Here is a 26,259-nt window from a genome sequence, read left to right as displayed (position 1 = left end):
CTTTGCTTCCCTGAGGGACCCTGTTTCCAAGTGGCAATGGGAGGCGCTCCGCCCTGACTGTCCTGCAGAGGCGCTCCGGGGCCGGAGGGAAGCCACGAAGCCCGTGCACAGGTGGGCATGGCCGCCTGCAGCTCGACCTGCAGGAAGGAGAGAATCGGCCTGGGCTCATCGCCCGTCCCGTCACCCAGCATGGCTGCGGAGGGGCCTCCCTCGTGCTCGCCCCTCCCCCAGACGGGCTCAGTGTTCCGGCCACCAGGCCCTCATGCACACGAGGACGGGGTGAGACTTCGTTTTCCTTGTGGCTGATCTGCCCCAAGTCAGAGAAGCGCATTCAAATCCAGTTCAGGCCGCCCGTGCCCTGTGCTCCCAGAGGCGGAGCCAGTGCTGAGGCCACGGGGGTGTTTGGGGGACAAAGAGCCCCCGGAGGCCAGGGCGGCCTCAAGCCTGCAGACAGGAAGCCGGCAGCGATCTCACTCATCTAATGAGTGAGAGTGATGAACAACATAGACTGACGAACAAGAGCAGACCCGGAGATAAGGAGCCGTGGTCAGACTGTTGGACCTCAGAGGGAGGGTGGGGATAAAAGGGAGAGATCATGCCGAAACCGGTTTGGCTCAGTGGATAGAGCGTCTGCCTGTGGACTGAAAGATCCCAGGTTCGATTCCGGTCAGGGGCACGTACCTCGGTTGCGGGCACATCCCCAGTAGGGGGTGTGCAGGAGGCAGCTGGTTGATATTTCTCTCTCATCGATGTTTCTAGCTCTCTATCCCTCTCCCTTCCTCTCTGTAAAAACTCAATAAAATATATTTTTTTTTAAAAGGGGGGGAGAGATCAACCAAAGGTCTTGTGTGCATACATATGAGCCTCACCAGTGGTCGAGGACAATAGGCGGGTAGGGGCATGAGTGGGGAGGGGTGGGGGATTGGAATGGGGGGATAAGGACAAATATGTGATACCTTCATCAATAAAGAAATTAAAAACAAAAAGCCAGCAGCCTGGGCTAAAGGGAAAGCGCACATTGGAGTCAGACGCAGAGCCCGCAGACGCGCTGGGAGCGTGCTGTGTCACACACGTGTGCGAACGTCCAGCCCAGGAGGCACAACCCGGGAAGCAGCCGCTCAGCGGGGAGCCAGGGCTCCCCGGGGGACCAGCCAGCCCTCGCGGGCAGGAGAGCGGCTCCCTGAGCACACGGAACAGCGCGGCGGCCATTCCGCACACCAATCCCACCAGGAGACGGGGTAGAACCGGATCTTCTGGAATTGATTTGCAGCCCGCCCTGCCCCCCTCCACCTGCCCTCTCCCCATCGAGGCGGAGCTGTGGTCCAGAGCAGGATGCTGACACGAACACTCGGAGCTACAACACGTAACACAACGGCTGAGAATTCCCCGGGGAGACATAGAGGAAGCTGAATCATGGAGGGCTTCCTGGAAGAGGCGGCTCCTGGGCCACCTCACCCGGGGGGTATGCTGGCCAAGAAGGGTGTGGTGTGGGAGCGCACTGACCCAAGGCCCGAGTGTTAGGGGGAGGGAAATAGTCGGGTGTGGCAGGAGCCTACGGAGGGAGGCAAGCACCTCAGACCGGTGCCTGCACAGGGGAGGCATGGCTCAGCCCTGTACTGAGAAAAGCCTCCGTGTCCACCTGGAGGGAGCGTCTGCGGCAGGACACCGGACAGCCTGGGCGGGGACCTCCCTTCACACCTGCGAGGTGAGGACAGCGGCACCCAGCTTGCCCAGGTCACACCTCCCGGGCTCGCGTTGACCTTTGCCCTGCCAAGTAGAGGTTGCGTAGAAATGTGGACTTGTTCTCCTCCGGGTCCCGGTAGCTCCCACACCCATCCCAGGAGACCAGGCACGCACGGGGGGAGGTCTGAGGCCGGCGCCACCGTGAACGTGCCACACAGCCTGGGGCGGGTGGCCTCGGCCCTCGCCGAGCCGCGCTTCATCGCCGGTGACACCGGGTGGCGGTGCCTTCGCCCTGGTGCGGCCGGGAGAGGCGAGGGGACCCTGCGTGTGCAGGCCCAGCACAGAGAGGGTGCAGGCCGGCTCCTGGCGTTTGCATCTGGTTTAGAGAGAGGGCCCAGGGAGTTCCGAGGAGCGGGGAGAGGGGCTTTGTAAGTGCTGAGGACTTCCTGGAGGAGGGGGCGGTGACCTGGGCCTGCGGGGGGTGGGGGACAGGCTACGGTGTTATCCTGAAGGATGATGCCGTCATCCCTTTCCGCATCCAGGTCCCCTTGGTCTTGGGCAGCGGCCGGCAAACTGCGGCTCACGAGCCACAAGCGGCTCTTTGGCCCCTTGAATTTTCAGCAAAGGCCAGCTTAGGAGAACCCTAATGAAGTTAATAACAATGTACCTAGATACTTTAAGTTTGAAAAATGTGGCTCTCAAAAGACTGGATGCACAGTGATGTGGAAAGGACCATAAAGTGTATGCAGTGAGGTATATATATATATATATATAGTATTATAATATATATATTATTGATTTTTTACAGAGAGGAAGAGAGAGGGATAGAGTTAAAAACATTGATGAGAGAGAATCACCAATCAGTTGCCTCTTGCACACCCCATACTGGGGATGTGCCCACAACCAAGGTACATGCCCTTGACCGGAACCGAACCTGGGACCTTTCAATCTGCAGGCCGACGCTCTATCCACTGAGCCAAACCGGTTTCAGCGATAGCCACTCTTTTTAAAACATATATTTTTATTGATTTCAGAGAAGAAGGGAGAGGGAGAGAGATAGAAACATTAGTGATGAGAGATCGTTGTGCTGTTGGTATTTGGCTCTGCTGACCAATGAGCTTTCCGACCACTGGCCTAGGGGAAATGGAGATACCTCCCCCCTCCAAATCTGGAAGGTCACCCGCAGATAGGATTTTTATCCACCAAAGTACCAGCCCCCTGAGGCCTGAGCCTCACCGCACACACTTTATGGTCCTTCCCCCATCACCGTGCATCCAGCCTCCGCTCTTTTGGCCTGACCATTCCCTCCACCACCTCCTCTCTCTCCCCCGCCTCTGTGCCCCCCCCCCGCCCCCCAGCCTGCATGTCCCCAGGCGGGAGGGGCAGGGAGGGCAGCCCCAGAGTCCCCGGGCGCTCCTGTAAGAGGGAAGGGGGCCAGGACTTACCGATTTCTTTTCCTCCGAATCGCTGTCCTTGTTAGCGGCTGGGCCCTTGTCACTGAGCTTCATGGCTCCTTTCTGGGGTTTGGGACTGGCCTCCTTTTGTTCCTGAGGAAGAAGAAGACGGAAGAAGGCGTTGGACGGCTGCTGTCAGAGACAGGTGCCTCAGGGGAGTCGTCGAGGGGTGCTGGTGGAGACAGCTGCGCAGGGACCCCTGCTCCCGGGCACCCCCAGCTCCTGTCTGGCCTCAGTTTCTCCGTTTGCGAGGCGGTTGGGTGGACGGCGTCTGTGCCTGCAGTGCTGGCTGGACGGCGTTTGCACACAGGCCTCCCTCCCCCAGAACACCCCGTCCACACATCCTGCTCGCCTGGCACAGGCTGTGAGCACTGGCCTTCCTGGCCCCGGAATGTGAAAATAAAAGCTGGGGAATTAAAACGAAGCGGTCCCACCCCCATCCAACCGGAAACAGTTCCCACATGGCCACCCAGACCCCGGGTACGACAGAGCCAAGGAGTGGGACGGCCGCTCTGGAGACAGGGAATGTTAGGCCCTTTGGCCCAGCTACTCCGTTTGCAGACACTCATCCTGAAACAGTAAACACTGTGCACCAAGGTTTCACCAGAAATGGCACCCAAGCGTTTATTTCCTGTTAGAAAACATGGCCCTCGCAATAGGAAAAGACACGGAAGGGGGAGTTTCCATAAACGGCGGTACCTCCCCGGATAAAACGCACCGAGCACTCAAAACCTGACCTTAGAGAACGGTACTGTCCTGAGGAAATGCTCAGGGTTTCTCTCACTTGGCGAGATGGGGGAGATCTATGAAAGAACGTGCGTTAGTCACCATTAGAAATAGATGTGCTCTTAATGGCCACTGTTTTTAAAACATGTATTTTTATTGATTTCAGAGAGGAAGGGAGAGGGAGAGAGATACCGTGTTTCCCCGAAAATAAGACATCCTCCGAAAATAAGACCTAGTGCATGGAAAGATAAGACATCCCCTGAAAATAAGACCTAGCACAACTTTGGGAGGAAAAATTAATATAAGGCTGTCTTATTTTGGGGGAAACAGAGTAGAAACATCAATGACGAGAGAGAAACATGGATCAGCTGCCTCCTGTACACCCGATACTGGGGATGGAACCCGCAACTGGGCAGGAATCGAACTGTGCCCTCTTGGTTCGTACAGTGATGCTCAACCACTGAGCCACACTGGCCGGGCTGAATAGCCACTCTTAAAACAACGAACTTAAACAACGCCCATGCGTTTTTTAAATGCAAAATTAAATTTAAAACAAAATATTTATACAGTCAGTTATTTATTCAACAAACATTTACTAAGCCCCTACATCCGGTGATGGGGATGCAGTGTCAAGCAAGGCACTGAGTGGGAGGATGGGTCAGGTCCCCAGGGAAAGCAGAGAAAGAGAGAGGCCCTATATCTCTACCTCTACCTCTGTCCATACACATCACTGTATCTGCGTGGAGCTTACATGCTAGGAGAGACCGTTAGGAAAGGGGTGCAGATGGCTCACGGGCACACAGATGGATCATGGCACATACATGGCACATGGGCACACAGATGGCTCATGGGCACATAGATGGCTCACAGGCACACAGATGGATCACAGCACACAGATGGCTTATGGGCACACAGATGGATCATGGCACACAGATGGATCATGGCACACAGATAGCTCACAGGCACACAGATGGATCATGACACACAGATGGATCATGGCACACAGATGGATCATGGCACACAGATGGATCACGGCACACAGGTAAATCATGGGCACACAGATGGCTTATGAGCACATAGATGGCTCATGGGCACACAGACAGTTCATGGACACACATGGTTCACGGGCACACAGACGACTCACAGGCACACAGGCATGAGCGGCATGTCCCAGGCGGGGCCAGCCTGGGCTACAGACCAGCAGAGGACAGTCATAGCTGTACGTGCTTACAAAATGAACGGCCTTGAAGCAGCTGTTCCCACTTGGTTGATATTTTAGCCAGTTATCCTCTTAGTTGTTTTCTGTGGCTCTCCAACTTTCTACACTGGGGAAAACAAAACACCCACCTCTGCCGCTAGAAAAATGAGTGTCCACGTTTTCTTTAAATTAAAAAATTTTTTAAAAAAGAATTAAGCCCTTATGTTCTCGGGTAGCCAAAAAGATTTAAAGATAAAATCCTGGAAGAATACCGCTCTTACAGCGTCAGCTCTGGCCTGGCGGGAATGTGGCTCGCGGGGCTGCTGTGACCTCCGAGGTCCTCCCCTGCGAAATGCCACCCGCCGCATGCCAGCACCCCCGGGACACTCAGCTCGCTGGACCGCCCCTCCGGGCCTCCCCTAGCCTGTCCCCTGAGCCCCCAGAGCTGGGCCGACCTGCTGACTGCTCTCCTGTGTCCCCAGCGCCCGGGACGTGTCCTGGCCCTGGGGGTTCTCTGGAGGGGTCGCCTCCGCCAGGCCGGGCCGTGTGGTTGGGCACCCGGAGAGCGGGTAAGCTGGTGCTGGGGTTTAGAAACGAGGACTGTCCACTTAAAATAAAGTGGGTGGCCCTCCGTGGTTCTGTGGGCGCCCCGAGTGCAAACACAGAGGTGCCCCGAAGGGGAAGGGATTTGGCCTTGAGATGACAGCATAGAAATTCAAGTGAAAACGGCAATGAAGTGAGGCATTCCTTAATATGTCTCTCTCTCTCTCTCTCTCTCTCTCTCTCTCTCTCTCTCTCCTTCTCCCTCTGTCCATGCACACCACTATATCTAACATACAGATACACAGCCTTGGGTTCTGTTCTCTGGGGATCCCTGACCGATATACTCCTAGCACTGGGGCACAGCTGATTACCTCTGCCCACAGAGTCTGACCCAGTGCCTGGCCCAGAGGCGCCTGGGACACAGAATGGGTGGGGTGCCAGAGAGGGGAGGGGAGAACTCAGACTAGTCAGATGGGATGGCCCGGGGCAAAGGAGCCAGCCGAGGGCATCCATGGCCCCTGCCCGCCTCCGGGGCTGCATCCCCATCCAGCTTCTGTGCATGAGTGGCTGTCACCGTGTAGCTCCAGAGGGTGCCATTCGCACAGGTGAGGCTAAATGTCCCCCTGGAGTCAGGCCACTCTGTTTCCTTATCAACCCATCTAGGCAGTCAGCATTCTCTCCCCTTAGGTGAGGCTGTTTAGATAACAGGCCTGCAGGGAGGCCCGGCCAGCCTGGCTGCCTAATTACCGACATCTGTCTAATTACTGCCAGGATTGATTGCTCACTGGGCTGGAGACGCTGCAGGAACAGATGTGGCCGAGGCTGAGGTGTTTGGGAGGCACCCAGGTGCAGGGACCGCTCGGGGTGCAGGGACCGCTCGGGGTGCAGAAGGAAGAGGGGTGCTGGGAGGGATCCGGGCTGGTGGGCAGTGTGGGAGGACGGGTCAGGTCACCAGGGAGAGTGGAGAAAGAGAGCAGCCCTTCAGAACCCCAACCTGGAAGGAGCAGGAAACGGCCCAGGAGGCTGAGCTGGAGGAAACGGGGAGAGGGGGGAGTCAGAAACGAGGAGACGGTAGTATCCAATCTACCAGGGACACACAGAACGGAGCCGAGAGGGGAGGTGTGCCCGCAGCCCAGTGGGCAGAGGCTTGCGTTCCTCCCGGAAGACACGGGAGCAAGCCGGCACCGGGAAGGGGTGTGGGCGGTGGGCTGCGCTTCCTTCGGGGTCACGCCACTTCCGGTCTATTCCCAGGCCAGCAGGGAAAGCACGGGGTTTGCTAAGTCAGGGAGGACCCACTGCCCAGGGGAGCCACAGGCAGCTGGCCCTACAGCAACCCCCGCAGAGCTGAGCATGACCTCATCACGTCACAGGCTGGAAACGGCCCGCCTGAGCAGGGCAAGGCCAGGTGCAGAGAGCTGGCGTCCAGGCAGCATAGAGCCAGGGCTTCAAATCCTGGGTCTGCTGCTGTGTGACTTGGAGGAAGTTACTTAACCTCTCTGGACCTATTTCTCTAGGGCAGTGTTTCCCAAAGCGTGACACGCGTACCCCCAGGGGTATGGGAAGAGTTTGGTGGGGATATGCACTGCACCGTGCTTAGCTGCGCCTAATTCTACGTTCTCATGAGTACGAGGGATACTCAGCGTTATGAAAATTGTAGAAGGGGCACACATGTGTCAAAAGTTCGGGAAACACTGCTCTAGGGGATAATAACAGGGTCTGCCTCCTGGGGACACTGTGAGGACTCAGCGAGCACTGACAGGGAGGAAAAGGAGGGGGAATCACCTGGTGTTTGACTAAAGCGCCCTAAACTGCCTCGAAGCAATTCTCTAAGGCAGTGGTCCGCACACTCATCAGTCAACAGAGCCAAATAGCAACAGGACAATGATTGGAATTTCTTTGGAGAGCCACATGTTTTAAACTTAAACCATATAGGTAGGTACATTGTTAACTTCATTAGGGTACTCCTAAGCTGGCCTTTGCTAAAAACCCAAGGGGCCAAAGAGCGAGCTGCAGTTTGCCAACTGCTGGTAAGGTTTCAACAGAATAACGGATAAATAACGCAGCATGGCAAAATAAACGCAAGCTGGGGAACGGGGTTCTGAGAACCCAGCTTCCTGTCTTTTGGATCCGCAGCTGGCATGGCTGCTTTTCAGCTCTTAAGCGACGCCAGGGCCTGCCTGTGTGGCCGGCTCCGAAGGCTCAGGCCTGAGGGACTCACCGCTGGATCCCGGCATCCCGGGCCCCTGAGGGCCCGCCTGCCGCGATTCAGCAGCTCCATGAGCAGACCTCGCTCCGGGGATTGGAGGGGCCGAAGCTGGTTAAATAGTCAGGGCACTCCCTCCACTAGCCATTGCCTCCGCCCCATAATGGGCGCCATCTGTGCCTGACCTGTGGCCTGACTTGTTAGAAATAAAGCTGGTGTGGCTCAGTGATCGAGTGCTAACCGGTGCACCAGGAGGTCCCTGGTTCGATTCCCGGCACGGGCACATGCCCTGGCTGTGGGCTCGATCCCCAGAGCGGGGGCCTACAGGAGGCAGCCATTATTTCTATATCTCTCTCTTCTCCCTCTCTTTTCCCCTCTCTCTGGAAATCAATCAAAACATTTCAAAAAGAAAGAAAGAAAGAAAGAAAGAAAGAAAGAAAGAAAGAAAGAAAGAAAGGGAAGGGAAGGGAAGGGAAGGGAAGGGAAGGGAAGGGAAGGGAAGGGAAGGGAAGGGAAGGGAAGGGAAGGGAAGGGAAGGGAAAAGAAAAGAAAAGAAAAAAATAAATAAAGCAAGTGAGCCTCGAAGTGTCTTTACTCAGCGGCCTGTCGCAGAGCTCGGATCTGAGTCCCACGCGTGAAGCAGACCCTCAGTGCTGGCTGGTGCTGTGTAAAAGGACCAAAGGCAGAGAATGGGCCCTGACTGTCAATACCCCACAGAAGGTTGCGACAGCAGCCGGCCTTGTTTGCCCAAACCTGGCACATGCCAATGGTGCCCGCTTCCCTGCAGGGCCGGGCGCCGCTGCCCTGAGCAAAGCCCAGGCTTTCACAGCCGCTGGCGGGCGGGCACCCCTGAACGGGAAACGCCCACCCACCCTGGTCCCTAAGCACGCTGTCTGAGTGACACTTCCTTTTCAGGGCTAATTCTCTGCTGGTCTGGCATGGAGCTAGAGCTTATCCCAAGACGAAAAGGAATGCGGAAAACAGAGCAGGAGAGAGAGAGAGAGAGGGAGAGAGAGAGAGAGAGAGAGAGCGAGCGCGAGCGAGCAGGGAGAGGGTCACAGCCCGGGCCACCAGCCATGGGAGGAATAGGCATTGCTCATGGCCAATGTCATGGTTACACTCGCATCTGCCAGACACCACGCTGGGCACTTGATGTACATTTCCTCCACTCTGTCTTCACCATGAATTTCCAAGTCCCTCCGTTTCAGGCCCCTCCTTTCCTAGGAGCCCCAGTCCCCCCTCCCCCAGAAACCGCCCCCCACGCCGGTCCAGGACGGCGAGGGGCACAGCTTACCTGTGCCTGCGCTCCGCTCACCTGCCCCGGTCTGAAGAGCAAACAGATAGGCCGGCTCCCGGTGACGGCAGATATAACCCGGGAGGCCGTGGGAGACAGCAGCGTTAATGATTACAGGGCGTCCGCGTGCCTGTTGCTGTCAACAGGCCACGGGGCCAATCTTGACGAGCGATGAATGATTAACACGCATGCCCAGGTTGCGGTCAGCAAGTTCTGGGCCAGGAGCCGGTGGCAGCGGTGTCCTGGCTGCCCAAGCCCCTGCCGGCTAGCGGGCTGACCTTCCTGGGTGTGGGGTCCCTTCTCGCGGGTGGGACGCTGTGGCTGGTGTAGGACCAGCGTGCCGGGCTGTGGGGAGGGTCAGGTGAGGTGACAGGCCGGACACGAATGAATGAGGCTGGTCAAGCCCTAACCCCACAGGACCCGGGGGGGGCTAACGTCTCCTGTGGGGGTGCAGGAGGATGGTCAGCGTGGAGAAAACGTGAGAGCCATCGCTCCTGTCGGAAGTGACGCGCACCAGCTAAGCCTTCCCCCTCAGGACTCGGGCCGGAGGGCGGACAAGATGGAAGGGACCCGAGAGGGTGCCTGTGCGGCCGGTGCCAGTCCAGGCTCAGCCAAGGGCACCTGCCCAGAGAGAGGTGGGGCTGTGGGAAGTGGGGCGCAGAAAGATGGGTGCCCGGGAGTCCCCCCAGCGTGGGAGAGGGATGCTGGGAGGCAGGGCTGTGTGGGGACCACGGAGAAGGCCACCTGACTCCCCGGGCATCGACGGAGAGCAGCCGGACAGCCTTTCCCTGGCTAATCTCATCTCCCAGCGCCTTCATGTTGACCAAGGGGTGGGCCTGGTGACCCGGGGGAAGTCACCTGGGCCCTGGGAGACAGCTGCCCGCGATGCCCTTATCAGCCTGCCCCTGAGGGCTGGCAAGCCGCACACCAGCGGGATGGCATGTGTGCCCCGGTGGTGTCAGCTGAGCTGAAGGCAATGCAAAGACACCCAGATGGAGGTGCTGGAGCAAGCCTCCCGCATGCCCAGCTGGTGCCCACCCCCTGTGCCCACGCAGCCGCCCAGCCTCGCTCTTGCTGTCCCGTTATGCCCGGGAACGGCCGGGCTGCTCTGACGGCACCTGGCCAGGCCTGCCTCTCTTCCGTAGCCTTCAGGGCACTTGCTCCGGCTTTAGCTGCTTATCCTTGAACGCAGACATAACAAGCATGGGAGGAATTCTGCTTACGTTTTACAGAAACAAGAAAGCCCAAAGCAGCACAAAACAAAACGCAGCTCCTTGCTCGGAATCGCCTCCCGTGGGTCGATAAGGAAGTGTGTACCAAAATAACGAGTGTTTGTCCAGGGTTTACAGGGATACGGAGACCAAAACCACAGCCGCCGGAGCCTGTGGCCCGAGAACAAAGTTCGCCTCCCGGCCCCTGCTGGCTCCTCGGTGCCTGAGATCCTCTGTCCCCTCCTGACCTCAGTCCCTCCCGTGTCCCCTCCCTGCTGTGGAGCCAACGCGAGTGAACGGCCACTGAGCCCGGACCCACTGTGTTTTGCAAAAATCCTTGAGTCCAGCATAGTTCAGATAAGCAGGAGACCAAGGACGCCAGCAGAGTGGGTTGTACGTCTGGTCTCCCTGCTCTCCCCGACGACGCTCCCCCCCCCCCCTTTTTTTCTTTCTGCATTAACCATTTACTCTGTCCTTAGCAGGGGGAAAATAAGGCAAGCAGTCTGAGATCCTGTGTAGCCAGGCTTCTTACACGTAAGGGACAGCTTTCTCTCCCTCCCAGCTTTTCCTTCTTTATCCCAAGGCCCCAGAAGATCTCAACCTTCACCACTGCTGACATCCCCAGCCGTCCCCCGTCCCCCAGCCTGGGGATCCTCTCTCTCAGCAGGCTGGGAGTGAACGCCACCGCCTCTACCCTAAAGTTAACCCTAGAATTCCAAACTGTTAAACGAACACAGCAAAATGGGAAATCAAGGGAAAGCAAGTAAAAGTTCTCTACTGTCTTCCGCCTAACGCAGGGTTTTCACTGTCTTTCACACAGACCCTCACTGACCTTTCCTCCCGGACCTTTCCCCGGAGGCCAAAAGGCCAGCACGCCACAGGGCTCCTGAGCCAGCCCGTCCCCTTTCCTGTAAATCAAAGCGTCAACGGAGGCTCCGTAGTCATCCGCTCGCTGCTTGAATTCCTGAAAATGTTTCAAAAAACACTGCAGGGGCGCACAGACAGAACATGAAGCAGACTGACCCATTCTAACGACAGAGACAGTTAGGCCGCAGTAACCCAGAATAACACAGACAATGGCAACCAACCAGGACCGCCGGGCACCGTCGTGCACCGGGATCTGGTCTCGGAAGTAGCACTGCATCCAGCTTCCCAGAGAGCCTAGATGGGCGCTCATGGAACCAGAAATAAGTTTCTTACTGGTAGGAACCAGATCCAGGCGGCTCCGGTCAGTCCATCAGGACATTCAGCAGGCGGGGTCTCCGACCTCTACCAGCCCCGGGGGTGAGGAACGTCTCTCAGAGATCTCCCCCCGAAACCGCTCTCCAGGCGGGGAGTCCAGAGAGCAGCCCCGACCCTTTGCGCGGGACCTCTTTTAAGCACGTTTACCACATCCTGTTTTTGCAGAGCAAGCAACCCAAGACAAAGCAGCTCTTCCCCAAGCAACGTCAGAGTCATGCCACTGACGACCATGTAGTTCCCAGGGTCATCCTGTTCCTCAGAGAGCTGGCAGTGATCAATGAGAGAAGGCCTAGTGCTGGGCAGGGGCCATGAGACCCTATCTCAAGGCCTGGCCTGGTGTCAGCACTGACAACTCTGTCTGGGGCATGGTCCATCGTCTCTCTGGAATGGGCAAAAATTCCCACTCTCCAACACTCCTCTGGACATAAAGAAAGCCCAATTCTGCACTTTGATGAGGTGGTTCTTTGGGCGGCTCACCCACCATCCTCTTGGCTCGCTGGCTTTCCTGCCCAACACCTGTCCCGCGCCTTATTGGCCCAGGTGCGCCGAGCAGCACAAACTTGAACTTGGTTGTATTTTCAGCCGCAGTAAATCGCTCTCTGATGCCAGGATAGTTCAGCCGTTGGTTCTGCAGCGTCTGGATAGACAGTGCCAGAGGGTGACGAGGAGCCTGGGGTCCAAGGTCAGACCTCAGCGCCAGCCCGCTGCTCCCCAGCCAGGTCACACCAGACACCTGTGCTTTGCGAAGTGGAGTAGGGGAAGACTCGTCTCAAGGTCATGTGCATGCACATTGAATGAGCTGCGGCCCTTGGCAATGCCTGCCCTGTCGCAAGCAGTAAATATTCACTGTTGCCATTATTATTGAGAAATCCCCCTTTTAAAAAATTTCTTTATTGATTAAGATGTTACATATGTGTCCTTATCCCCTATTGCCCCCTCCCCCCACTCATGCCCTCACCCCCCCTATTGTCTGTGTCCATTGGTTAGGCCTATATGCATGCATACAAGTCCTTTGGTGGATCTCTCCCCCTTACCTCACCCTCCCCTACCTTCCCTCTGAGGTTTGATGGTCTGATCGATGTTTCTCTGTCTCCGGATCTATTTTTGTTCATTAATTTATATTGTTCATTATATTCTATAAATGAGTGAGATCAGGTGATATTTATCTTTCTCTGACTGGCTTACAGAAATCCCTTTTTAAAAAATTCTCACCCCATGATATTTTTTCCATTGATTTTTTGAAAGAGTGGGAGAGAAATATTGATGTGAGAGAAACACATCCATTGGCTGCTTCCTGCATGGCCCTGACCAGGGCCTGGGCCGGGAGGAGCCTGTAACTGAGGTATGTGCCCTTGAGCGGAATCGAACCCGGAACCCTTCATCCTCAGGCTGATTGGTGCTCTTTCCGCTGAACCAAACCGGCTAGGGTGGGAAATCTCTTGTTTTATCATTATTTTTATTGTTGGATCTTTATTCTTTTTCAAATATTTACGCAGCACCTGCTATGTGGCCATCGTACTGCTAGAATCTAGATCCTGAGACAGGTAAACCTGCTGCTTCTGTTGGGTAATTCAGAGTCTGGTCAGAAGGATGAGCCAGAAGGAGCGGCCTACGTCCAATAAGCACTTCCTGTCTGCCACGTGCTGGTTATTAGTAGCCTCACTTACTCCAAAAGGCGGATCCTGAAGTTTTGTTATTTCCAGTCTAGGCTGAGCATACCTGGGTTCTGGAGCTCCGCCCACTTGTGAATGAGAATTGAGGTTTAAAGTAAGACCACCCATGCCCGGCTGATGTGGCTCAGTGGCTGAGTATCGACCATGAATCAAGGGGTCATGGGTTCAGTTTCCAGTCAAGCACATGACCAGGCTGCTGGCTCAATCCCCAGTAGAAGGTGTGCAGGAGGCAAGTGATCTATGATTATCTCGCATCATTGATGTTTCTATCTCTCTTTCCCTCTTCCTTCCTCTCTGAAATTAATAAAAATGTCCTATATAATGAAGAGGGAATATGCAAATTGACTGCCATTCCACCACAAAGATGGCTGCACCCACAGCGAAGGTGGAGTTCCCTTGACAAGCCTTAACGAGCAATCAGTAGGAACCTGAGGCTGCACCACCACCACCACCCCGCCCCCGTGGGGCTTGACAGGGGACCTCAGGCCACGCCCCCCACCCTGGTGCCAGGCCGGGTGACCTCAGGCTGTGCCCCCTGCCCGGAGGGGTTTGTCAAGATGGGACCAGCTGGGTCTGGATCTAGCCCAGTGGGGGTGGAGGGCAGCCAGGTCTGGGTCTCAAGCGATTTTGAGGCACATGTGGGTGGGTGGGGACTTGACTCTGGGTCCTGTGGTGCGCCCCAGACTCTGACAGGAGGGAGATTTTCATATACATTTTACTAATTTTCTTTCCTCTCTGACACTTCTATTATAGAGAAAAGGCAGATACCAATATTAAAATATTTCCTCTACTTCGTCCCCTTTTGATGTGCATGAATTTCATGCACCGGGCCACTAGAATTAAGATAAAATAAAATAAAACCACCCACTCTGCCTGCCTGACTGGATCACTGTGAAAGCTCCTCCGAGAGGAACGCCCCCCAGGGAGCCTCAGGGCCTCGACTTCAGAGGACCTCTCCCTTTTGCTTCTGGCAGCCCGGCATCCAGACTGCCCACTTTGGAGGGACCCCCCCCACACACACACACTTCTGGGTCTTGTGGGCTCGACCTTCCCACCGTCTCTAGAATTTCTCTCCAGCAACTGGTCTACTTCTCCGCAGCAGCATCCATTTCTCCATCTCTGTTCCAGGCTAGGACAAATGTCTTACTATCACCAACTAAAACAAACAAACAAACAAACAAACTACAGAGGTGAGGACGTGGAGAGATTGGAGCCCTCGGATGTTGCTGGCAGGGATGTAACTGGTGTAGCCGCTGTGGAAAGCAGCTCGGTGGTGTCTGAACCATTAGACATAGACAGACTCCCCACGCGGCCCAGCAACTCCGACCCGAATGCTCACAGAAGCCCTGTTCACAGCAGCCAAGTGGCGGGGCAGGCCAGATGCCCGTCGGCTGAGGAGAGGAGAAGCATTCCACACAAAGGAATGACGATCTGATACCTGCGGCAACATGGAAGGACCTTGAGGCCATTGTGCTGAGAAAAAAGAGCCCGACACCAAACGTCACCTGCTTTATCATTCCGTGTCCAGGCAATGTTCAGGTGAAATGACAGAGGCAGAAACCAGATGAGTGGTGGCAGGGGACTGGGGGAGGGTGCGGAGGGGAGCAGCTTTTTAATGGGGAAGGGGTCTGCTTTGGGGGTGGTGAAAATGTTGGGGAACTAGACAGGTGTGGCTGCACGACGCAGTGAAAGTGCTAAGTGCCACGGAACTGTTCACTATAAAATGATTAATTAGCGTGGTTTGGTGGTTGAGCATCAACCTATGAACCAGGAGATCGAAGGGTCCATTCTGGGTTGTGGGCTTGATCCCCAGTAGAGGGGGTGTGCAGAGCAAGGAGGCAGCCGATCAATGATTCTCTCTCATCATGGATGTTCCTATTTCTCTTTCCCTCTCTCTTCCTCTCTGAAATCAATAAAAACATATTTTAAAAAACAAAATGGCTAATTGATAAATCAAATAAAACGGCTCATTTGATAGTGAGTTTCATCTCAGTTTAAAAGCAATGCATATGCTGGCCCAGTGGCCTCCAGAGATCACCTGTTTCCCACGCTCTCTGTGGCAGCAGAATCTCCCAAAGCAAAGCCACTGTCTCCGCTCTCTCCTCAGCTCCCGCCCAGCAGGGTCTGGGCCACCACACCGCTCGCGTTGTTCTCTGAGGACATCCATGGCCCGCAGTCGGCGGTCAAGTCCCGTCACCTCGCAGCAGCCTGGATGAAGCTGACCACTGCTCTTCCTCTGGGCCCGGCCCGGTCTTCCCTCCGCCTCCCTGGCCACCCCGTCTTAGTCCATTCAGCTGCTCCCCCACCTACCAGACTTTGTGGCGGAGGGTCCCAGCACCCAGCCCAGAGCCCCCCTTCTGTTCTACCCACACTCTTCCCGTGAGTGACTCATCCAGATGCACAGCCTTAAAACCAGTGATATGCTGGTGACCCCCAGTTCTGTCCCTCTGGCTCAGACCTCTCCTCCAGGTCCAGATGCATATGTCCACCCTCCAGTCAGTGCCCCCGTGTGGCTAAGTGGCGTCTTAAACATGGCTGGTCCTAAACTGCACATCCGATGCCCATGTTCCAGCCCCGCAAGCCCCCCAAATATCAAAGACTCTTCTTTCCTTCCTCCGGACTCCCTCCTGGTGCCTGTCCAAATCATCAAAGCCCTCACTGATTCTGCTCTCAGTTCTATCAGGGCGGATGGCATCCTCTGTCACCTGGGAGACTGCCTGCCATGGCCTTCTGACAGCTGTCCCTGCCCACCCCCCACTCCCCAGATGGTTCCATCTAGCGACATCTCGGGTGACTTCCTACAGCAAAAGCCAGGTCAGGTGACCCATCCTGCTTAAAGCCTCCGTGGCTTTCCTAGAGGCAGACCACCCCCAGCCCGGCCCGGATTCAGACCCTCCTGTGCATCAGTGTGGTTTAGCGGGACAGACGCGGCTTTGGCCCCACTGTGACTCGGCTTCCATCCCTGACTGCCACCAACCAGTGTGTGACCTTGAGCAACTCCCTTGACCTCTCTCAGCTCAGCTTCCTTACCTGTGTCACAAGCATGACAGTATGTCCCCGTGTGAGGAGGATAATAACCTGTGGACATAACACCAACACCTAGCAGAGACTCGTGAATTGGACCTATTTTTAACACCAGCCAGTCAATCATTCATGAAATTGAGCGTGTCCAAGATAAATATTTATACTTAACTGCTCCTTCAGAGCTCCTCCCTGTTTTTTGTTCGGCTTGACCAGTGTTGGCTAACAAGCCCGTAGGAGGCTTTGGCCGCCCTATGTGGGCCTTGATGACCTTGGGATTCCAAGAAAGACTCAATACGTGGGTTGGATGTCGAGGAAAGGCTGTGGACCGGATGCTGGCCAGCTTGCATCTTCCTTAGCTCTGAGCTCCCAACTGGTTCTTTCTTTTTTCACTGCCCTCCTTCCACATTCCTCTATTCCTCTTACCCTCCCCTTTTCCTCTCCCACCACCTTTTTATCCGCACTCACTGCCCAGGGTCTCCCATCCCATCTGTATGCTGACTCTCTCTATGCCATTAATCGCCCCCTGCTCCCCCTCCAAACCTGCTCCTCTATGTCTTTACCTTCCAGTAAATGGCATCGCCATTCTCAGCACTCTCCACACCTCAACTTAACCCTGAGATCCATCCAGAATCCGACCACTTTTCATCAAAAGCATCTCTTCCACCCAATTCTGAGCTACTTCTGTGACCTCTTGCCTCTGCCCCTGCCCCTCATACCATCACCATCACCACCACCATCACCACCATCACCACCACCATCACCACCACCATCACCACCACCACCACCACCATCACCACCACCATCATCACCATCACCATCACCATCACCATCATCATCACCATTGCCACCAACATCACTATCATCACCACCATCATCACCTACACCTACATGGTCATGAAAACATAAATAGAAAAAATAAACGAATAGAATCCATGGGTCCCTTTTGGTTGTGCTCCACAGAGTTCTGAGTCTGTGGCCTGTACTGGCTCTTACCTTGAGGGTCAAGATGAAGGACCTCTCTCCCCGCCAGATGGATGAAGTCTCTGAGATCCACTTGACCTTGCTGGCCCACCTTCCCAGCTGAGGTTATGCCCACAGAGTTCAGGCTGATGCTCTGCCCTAAGGCAGCTAAGACTCTTTCCCTCCTCATGGAAAGTCCCTGCCTCACACCCAGCACCGAGGACCAGGAATGCTGAGGGGACTTTCCTTGCTACCAGGAGCACTGACCCAGCACCTGCTCCCAAGACCTCTTACTCAGCCAGTTGTCATTTCTGTGGCCCTGCGATGACTCTTCTAAGTGGGGATGCCCACAGCACCTTAGCCTTCCAAGGTGGCAGTTACTTTTCTGGGTCTGACAAAGCTTGGGTCAGGGCAAGGAGTCAGGGAGGAAAAACAAAATAGCAAAAATCAGTGCTCTGGGTGCTGGACCTCTTTCCTTCTGTTTCCTGAGGAGCAGCTGCTGGGGAGGGGACAGTGGAGCCAGCAGAGAATGCCCTCTGTGCCACAGTGTGAGGAGGGCAGGCCAGGGAAGGAGAGTTTTCCCTCCAGGTTGGTGATGGGCAAAGAGGCAAGGGAGGGGAGGAGTCAAGACTGACGCCCTCACTGACCTCACCGTTTTGCCCTGGCCAGCTGGCCTCAGCCCCATTGTTCAACTCTTCCAGCCCCAAATGAGCTCCTGGGACAACCTGAGGAGCAGCCACAGGCCAGGCCACACGTGGACACCTGTTTGCTGCATTTTGCCAAGCAAGCTCTCCTCTGGAAAAGAAATCACCTGTCCATCATTCCTTCCTTCCTTCTTTCCTTCCTTCCTTCCTTCCTTCCTTCCTTCCTTCCTTCCTTCCTTCCTTCCATTCATCCAACCCATCCATCTATCCATGCTTCCTTCCATCCATCCATCCATCCATCCACTCACCTACCCATCCACTCATTCTCTTATTCATTTACTAGAGGCTCAATGCACAAAATTCATGCAAGAGTAGGCCTTCCTTCCCCTGGCTGCTGGCACCAACTTCCCTCTGGCACCCAGATCTGGGTTTCCCTCTGGCACCCAAGACCCAGGCTTTCCTCCAGCCGCTGGCACCTGGGACCTGGGCTTCCCTCACAGCCCAGGCTTCGTCCAGAAGGACGTCTGGTCTAATTGGCATATTATGCTTATATCATTTCAGATTATTTAAAAAGGCTCCCTGAGGACTTACTAAGAGCCAGGCGAAGCTGCTGGTTAGTTGCTGGAGATACAGAAATGAAACAGATCAGGTCCCTCCTGGAAGGAGCTCACAGTCATAGGAGGGAGACAGACTCACGCAGAGAGCTGTAACCACACGGAACCTGTTCCTTCACTCCCTCCACACACTGACTGAGCCTGCCGCCAGGCACTGCCCTGGGCACTGGGGTGGAGAGGGATGACTCCCAGGCAGGAATGCCCGCCCTCATGGAGCTTACATTCTAGGGAGGTCAGACAGACCAGAACACCAAGCATGTGTGTGAGTGACGCAGAACCGTTGTACGTGACAGGTGTCCCAGTGTGAGTGACGCAAGGCCATTGAACATGACAGGTGCTGTGAGAAAACGGAAGAACGTGGACGGGATGCTGAGTTGGTGGCAGAGCTGGGGAGCTGGCAGATTTTAAACAGATGGTTCCGGAAGGCCTCCCTGGCACCATGCCAAACCACCGTTTCCTTTTCAGGAGGGAAACCTGAACTTCTCTCTGCGGGTGGAACCCTCCAATGGAATAACATGGGTGCGGGGTCAGGCACTTCAGGGGATCCCAGGGGCCTCTCTCCATCCTCTCCAGGGGCCAGAGAGCCTCTGGAAGTCTCACTCCATTTCCTCTCTGTGCCCTGGGCCCTGGAAAGTAGAAGCTCTGCCTTAGGGACCCATGGCTACTGGCTGAGTCTGTTATCCCGGGTGACATCACTGCCAAGAGCTAAGATGGTTTGTCTGGCGCCGGAAGTTGGAGGTTGGGTCTCGTCTGCCCACCCTTCCCCTGCCCTGCTGTCCCGCACCCGCTGGGCTCTCCCGAGACCCCACCCCAACCCCAGCCCGGACTCTGTTCCTCCTCCCTTCGTTCCGTGGCTCCCGGGCATTCTCTTCCCCCAAAACTCAGCCGGAGCCAGTGCAGGCCCTTTTGCCTGGGATGTATGAGGCAGGCGCCACCTGTTATCACCTGGCTTTTATCTGGGCCCCGCCCCCGGGAGAACCCTGCAGGCAGCTGATTTCTGCGTCCCGGCCTGGCAGCAGGGAGGTGACGTGCCACGCAGCATCCTGGGTGCGGGGCTTTTCCTGCGGTGGCACCGGCCGCCCGGTCTTTGAGCCCTCAGGGTCCATGCACCACCTCTCGGTGACTCAGCCGGAGACCGACTCCAGGCCTCCTTCCCACGCCGCGGCCTCTCCCTCCACTGTCCTCCTTGGCCCTCGGCCCGCTCTCCACCCGCCTGCCTGGGCAGTGAGCTGTCAGGAGCTCAGCCCTGGGCCGTCGGCAGCTGTCCCAGCCCCTTCCCTCTGAGCAGCTTGGCCCTGAGCCATTCTTGCATCTTTCTGCCTTGGGCATCTGCCCCTGTGACATGGGAATGAAGGCAGCAAACCCCAGCTCCCGGGCCGCTGGCAGGGACTCAGGCATCTCTGGAGGACTCGGCTGCGTGGCTGTCTCAGTCTAGCAGTGTTTCCCAAACTTTTGACATATGTGTACCCCTTCTATAATTTTCATAACCCTGAGTACCCCTCGTACTCATGAGAACATAGAATTAGGCGCAGCTAAGCACGGTGCAGCATATCCCCACCAAACTCCGGTGCAACGCCTACCTCACCAAACTCTTCCCGTGCCCCTGGGGGTACGCGTACCACACTTTGGGAAACACTGGTCTACAGCAAGCAGGCCAAACTCTGAGGGCCGTGTGCCTTGTTTATTTGGCCGGTGTTCGCCTTTGAGTTTGACCCGTGTGGTCCACAGGGACAATGCCGTGGATACATGTGAGCTGTCGCTGTTCAACCAGAACTCACAACGCAACCCGTTACACGTTCACAATTCTTGTACTAAAGAAAAAGATCACAGCCTAACAGTTATGGTATGGAAATGAGAGCTGGCAACGTGTGGCCCCCTGCTTGCAAATGGTGTGACCCTGAACACGTTTCCTTACCTCTGAGGTTTCGTATCCTCGTCTGTGACACTGAGAAGGCAACTCCTAATCCACACCACGCTTTGTGTCATGGAGCTGCTCTTACAAGCTCTCCTCCCCGGAAAAAAAAATCCCGTAACTGCGTGGTGACGGGTGCTCACCGCGGTGGTCCTTCCACAGTGCATATGTACACATCAGCTCATGAATGTTATCTACCTAAAACCGTCACCATGTTCTATGTCAATTATGTCCCCATCAAAAAAAGAAGGCATTGCCGAAACTGGTTTGGCTCAATGGGTAGAGCATTGGTCTGCAGACTGAGGGGTCCCAAGTTCAATTCCGATCAAGGGCATGTACATTGGTTGGGGGCACATCCCCAATGGGGGATGTGCAGGAGGCAGCTGGTTGGTGTTTCCTCACCAATGTTTCTAACTCTCTGTTCCTCTCCCTTCCTCTCTATAAAAAAATTAATAAAATATATTTAATTAAAAAAAGGCATTTATTGAGTGCCCACTCTTTATCCGGGGCTTATCACCGTCAGACACTCAGGAGGCACCCCGACAACGCCGGCTGAACGGATGCAGGGCTGAGCGAACGGGCGAACGACGATGATAGAGGGAAGGGGAGCCAGCCCCTTATCACAGAGGTTACAGTCTAACCAGGGAGACAGCCCGGCTGGAACTCCGAGGCCGGGTGATAAATTTTTTAAAGGGAACACGCAGTGCTGAGGAGGCACGTTTGGAGGTTGTTAAAGCCTCGGGCGGCGGCTGCGCGGGCTTGGCCGCGAAGGCCGTGCGAGGGCTGTGCTGCCAGCACAGGGCCCAGACTGTGCTCCGCATCTGGAAGGCGGAAAACAAGTGCAGAACCACTGGTTTTATCCACTCAGCACCTTTCCCTTCTCCCTTTGGGGGAGAGAAGAGCTACGCAAATACCCACCCCACAGCCTGCCCTGAGCGTCAGCACGTGAGAGGGCGCGAGAGAGTCGTAGTTTTGCTCACACTGAGTAAAAAATCAATAATCAAGATAACATTTGCTGTGTCACTGTTTGGCTTTTACTCTATATACACTGAGTGGCCAGGTGATGATGATCTCTGAACGCATAATCATCTGGCCACTCAGTGTCTATCCCATAGAATAAAAGGCTAATAGGCAAGTTGTCCCCTCGACCAGGAGTTCGACCAGCATGCAGGCAGGCCAACCGCCCATGTCCCCTCCCTGTGGCCAGGCTGGCCGGACCCCACCCATGCATGAATTCATGCACTGGGATATATATATATATCCCAGTGTTTCATATATATGTTTCAGAGACTGAAGGGTCCCAGGTTCGATTCCGGTCAAGGCTATGTACCTTGGTTGTGGGCACATCCCCAGTGGAGGATGTGCAGGAGGCAGCTGATGGATGTTTCTCTCTCATCGATGTTTCTAACTCTCTATCCCTTGCCCTTGACCGGAATCGAACCTGGAACCTTTCAGTCCGCAGGCTGACGCTCTATCCACTGAGCCACACAGGTTCTGGCCTGCTGTCACTCTTAATCCTGCCATGGAGCAGACGTCCGATGAGCGTGACTCTGTTTCAATAAAACTTTATTTACAGAGGCGGGCAGTGGTCCACTGCCCTCCGCCTGGAGCCTCCGTGTGGGCTCACTAATGCTCCGGCTCAGTGCACCAGGGCTTCAAGGAAAGGGTGGCGGCGGGCGGCGGATGGCTGAGTGAGGCGGGTGGCGGATGGCTGAGTGAGCCGGGTGGCGGATGGCTGAGTGAGTGGACGGTGACTGTACGGCCTCGATGAACAGCAGTCTGCTCCCACGACACCCTCAGCCTCCCACGAAGACTCTTCCTCCTCTGCCGCCCCACCTGCGTGAACAGCAGGGAGCAGCTCTCGGGCCTGTCCTGGGTCCCCCATCCCGGTGACCCCACCTCACTGGGAGGGGTCTCACCCGGTTCGCCCCATCCCCCTCCAGTTGTCCTGGGCCAGGACATCAGCCTTCTGGCCGGTTTCCCTGCCTCCAACCTCCAGCGTCCAACCCAGTTCCCCACAGTCTTTTTAAAAAATATATGTCTTTAATTAATTTCATAGAAGGAGGGATAGAGATAGAAACATCAGTGATGAGAGAGAATCATGGATCGGCTGCCTCCTGCTCGCCCCACACTGGGAATTGAACCCGCAACCCAAGTATGTGTCCTGACCAGGAATTGAACTGTGACCTCCTGGTTCATAGGTTGACGCTCAACCCCTGAGCCATTCCAGCTGGCCGGGCTTCCCTGCAGTCTTTTTTTTTTTTTTTTTTTTTTAATTTCTTTATTAATTAAGGTATTTCATGTGTCCTTATTCCCCCAATGCCCCTCCATCCCCCTCACTCATGCCCTCGCCCCCCTGGTGTCTGTGTCCATTGGTTAGGCTTATATGCACGCATACAAGTGCTTTGGCTGATCTCTCCCTCTTACCCCCACACTCCCCTGCCTTCCCTCTAAGGTCTGACGCTCCCTGCAGTCCTAACCGTTCTCACAGGCCAGCACCCTGCTCACAGGCCTTCGGCGGCCTCAGCTGGTTCTCGGCTAAGCCTCCAGCGCAGCACAAGCAGCATCAGTGTGCCCTCTCCTCCTCCACACCCAGCCCCACCCAGGCACACAGCCTGCCCCTGCCCCTGCCCCTGCCCCGCCTCAGTTCTGGCATGTGCACTTGCCCCTGCCTCTGCCCCTACTCCACCTCAGTTCTGGCCTGTGCCCTGCAGACAGCCCCCCAGACACCAGAACGGTGCCCTTCCTCACTCACGTCTCCCTCTGCGGGGGTGTCCCTCATGCAGGCAGCAGTGTCCTGCACCCACACTCTTCATCTGACCACTCCCCACCCAGTTTTAGGAATCCCCAGCCCCCCATCTAAATTTCCCCATGCAGCCTGCAGGGGGCAGTCTCAGGTTCACATCCCCACTGGAGTCCAGAGTGCTGCATCCCAGGGTCTGGGCCGGGCCCAGGAGGACCCTCAGCCCACGGGCCGTGAAAGACTGACTGGCAGGCGGTCTCCATTGGAAGAGCTGCTATTGATCAGGGTCTAATGGTGGTTGTTTGCATGACTCTTCAACATTAATCCCTGAGTAAACCCCTCAGAACCAGGTGCCTCGTGAGGAAACTGCGGGGAAACACTCCTCACCCCGCCGGGCAGTGGGGCAGTGAGGCTCCCCAGGCCGCGTGCTCACTCCCGCCCCCGGGAGGAAGTGGCCTCTGCACCCCTCCGCGGTGCCTCCTCCCCCGTCTCATCTGCTCCCGCGTGCAGCCGCGTGCAGTTCCCCGGCGAGGCTCAGAGGAGTCCGGCCACGTGCTGCGGTCACACAGCCAGAATGGGCCCGGCTGCCCGGGCGTCCCCCCACGGAGCTGCCCCGGAGACAAGTGAGCCTCCTGCAGCTGCTGTGCCTTCGCGGTGGGATGGGCTGCACAGTGCTACCCTGTTTCCCCGAAAATAAGACAGTGTCTTATATTAATTTTTTTCTCCCAAAGTTGCGCTAGGTCTTATTTTCAGGGGATGTCTTATCTTTCCATGCGCTAGGTCTTATTTTCGGAGGATGTCTTATTTTCGGGGAAACACGGTAGTTGGAAGCCATCTGAACGCATTTTAAGCAGAAAGCTTCGTGCCCGACCGGCATGGCTCAGTGGTTGAGCATCAGCCGATGAACCAGGAGGTCAGGGTTCAATTCCCAGTCAGGCCACAGGCCTGGATTGTAGGCTTGAGCCTCAGTGTAGGACGTGCAGGAGGCAGCCGATCACGAGTTCTCTCTCATCACTGATGTTCCTATCTCTCTCCCTCTCCCTCCCACTCTGAAATCAATAAACATATATTTAGAAAAGAAAACCTTCGTGACATACACATCCGGGGGCTGCTGGCCTTGTGCTGGATGAACCCACTCTGTTCTGTCCCTTCCAGTGTGAGCCTGACTTCGAGCCCCCCTGCCTCTGTGGCTGGAGTGGGAAGGAGACGGAGTCCCTCCTCTGAGGCAGCGCCTAGGAGGTGACATCTTAGCTCCATGGCACTGGGACCTCGATCTGAGCCAGACGTTTAGCTGGAGGGCTGCACCCATGATCCTCCCCTGGGTGCCCGCCGCTCAGAACCTGCTTCTCACCGTGACGACGGCTGGTCGATCTCCCTGACCAAGGCAAACATCGGCTCCAGCCCCTGTTTGGTGACACCTGCTGGAGGTTTTTGTTTTGTTTTTGTTTTGTTTTTCTTTAATCAGAACTGAAAACCAGGCTAATTGTTCCAAACACAGGCTTTCCTGTGGCTTGGCTGCCAGGGAGGCTGAGAAGGAGAGAGAGAAATGCAGAGAGACCGGCTGAGGCAGGCCCGGGAACGGGAGGCGCCTGGGCTACAGGCCGCAGGTGTCGGGAGGAGGAGCTCGCCTGCTAGCCTGCTCTGCGTGGGAGCAGGCATCCGGGCTGAGGGCCCGCGGGGGACAGACGACGCGCCAGTGTCCTGGGCCCCTCTGCCCCGCTCTCAACCTCATCGACGCCTCGGCAACACTCACTGGTTCTAACCAGACGGCCCGGCCCCCTCTCCTCTGACCGCTGCCCCCCCTGCTCCTCCCCTCCTGCAGGGCCACCACTCGGCGGCTCCCGCTGCCTGGAGGGCACTGTCCTGTCCTCCACTCCCGTCCGCCCCTGGCTTTTGTCCTCCCTAGTCCCTGCCACCCCTTACCCCTCCTGTCTATGGACTGGTGCCTGCTGTCTGCCCGCCTCGCTCACCGACGTCCCTCCAGCAGCCGGCCTGGTGTCTGCCTCACCGGAAGCCTCTGTGAAACGTGGGTGACCCGCGCCCAGGCAGGTTTCATGGGGGACCCGGACACTTTCGGCCGTGCTGCAGGGGTCAAGCACCTCGCCCATGTTGCCAAAACACGGGCTGGCGAAGTTACACACATCACCGGAGCTCAGTGCCAGAGGGCGCAGGAAGGAGAGGGCCCCCCCACCAGGCTGGGGCGACCTTTGACCCTTGTGCCAGGGGCTGCTCAAAGGCGCAGCTGCAGGTGACAGACTGCGCACACTCAGCCTGCACACACTCAGCCTGCACACACTCACCCTGCACACACTCACCCTGCGCACACTCACCCTGCGCACACTCACCCTGCACACACTCACCCTGCGCACACTCACCCTGCACACACTCAGCCTGCACACACTCAGCCTGCACACACTCACCCTGCACACACTCAGCCTGCACACACTCACCCTGCGCACACTCACCCTGCGCACACTCACCCTGCGCACACTCAGCCTGCGCACACTCACCCTGCGCACACTCACCCTGCGCACACTCAGCCTGCACACACTCAGCCTGCACACACTCAGCCTGCACACACTCACCCTGCACACACCCTGCACACACTCAGCTGCACACACTCAGCCTGCACACACTCACCCTGCACACACTCACCCTGCACACACTCACCCTGCACACACTCAGCCTGCACACACTCACCCTGCGCACACTCACCCTGCGCACACTCACCCTGCGCACACTCACCCTGCGCACACTCACCCTGCACACACTCAGCCTGCACACACTCAGCCTGCACACACTCACCCTGCACACACTCACCCTGCACACACCCTGCACACACTCAGCTGCACACACTCACCCTGCACACACTCACCCTGCACACACTCACCCTGCACACACTCAGCCTGCACACACTCACCCTGCACACACTCACCCTGCGCACACTCAGCCTGCGCACACTCACCCTGCGCACACTCACCCTGCGCACACTCAGCCTGCACACACTCAGCCTGCACACACTCACCCTGCACACACTCACCCTGCACACACCCTGCACACAGCCTGCACACACTCAGCCTGCGCACACTCAGCCTGCGCACACTCACCCTGCGCACACTCACCCTGCGCACACTC

The 26,259-nt window shown here is 56.3% G+C and overlaps 1 protein-coding gene across 4 annotated transcripts in view; it reads right to left on the bottom strand.

Moving 5' to 3' along the window:
* Positions 1-26,259, bottom strand: part of SLC2A9 (solute carrier family 2 member 9) — a 58,941-nt gene that overhangs the window by 28,849 nt on the left and 3,833 nt on the right. The window contains exons 1-2 of one of the 4 annotated variants that reach the window (XM_084863255.1): positions 18,447-18,491; positions 3,129-3,230 (exon numbers count right to left, since the gene is read on the bottom strand). In XM_084863255.1, coding sequence (XP_084719381.1) covers positions 3,129-3,191 — 63 coding nt within the window. In that variant the 5' untranslated portion in view covers positions 3,192-3,230; positions 18,447-18,491. Of the gene's footprint in view, positions 1-3,128; positions 3,231-9,101; positions 9,162-11,512; positions 11,647-18,446; positions 18,492-26,259 lie in introns of those variants that run through there. The other 3 variants (XM_084863254.1, XM_084863253.1, XM_084863251.1) reach the window with 3 other exon arrangements.

Source organism: Pipistrellus hanaki, assembly GCF_964339955.1.
Source record: "Pipistrellus hanaki genome assembly, chromosome: 1".
NCBI classification, from domain to species: Eukaryota; Metazoa; Chordata; class Mammalia; order Chiroptera; family Vespertilionidae; genus Pipistrellus; species Pipistrellus hanaki.
Note: the sequence above shows the minus strand (reverse complement) of the source record. Positions and strands in the feature narration are given on the sequence as shown.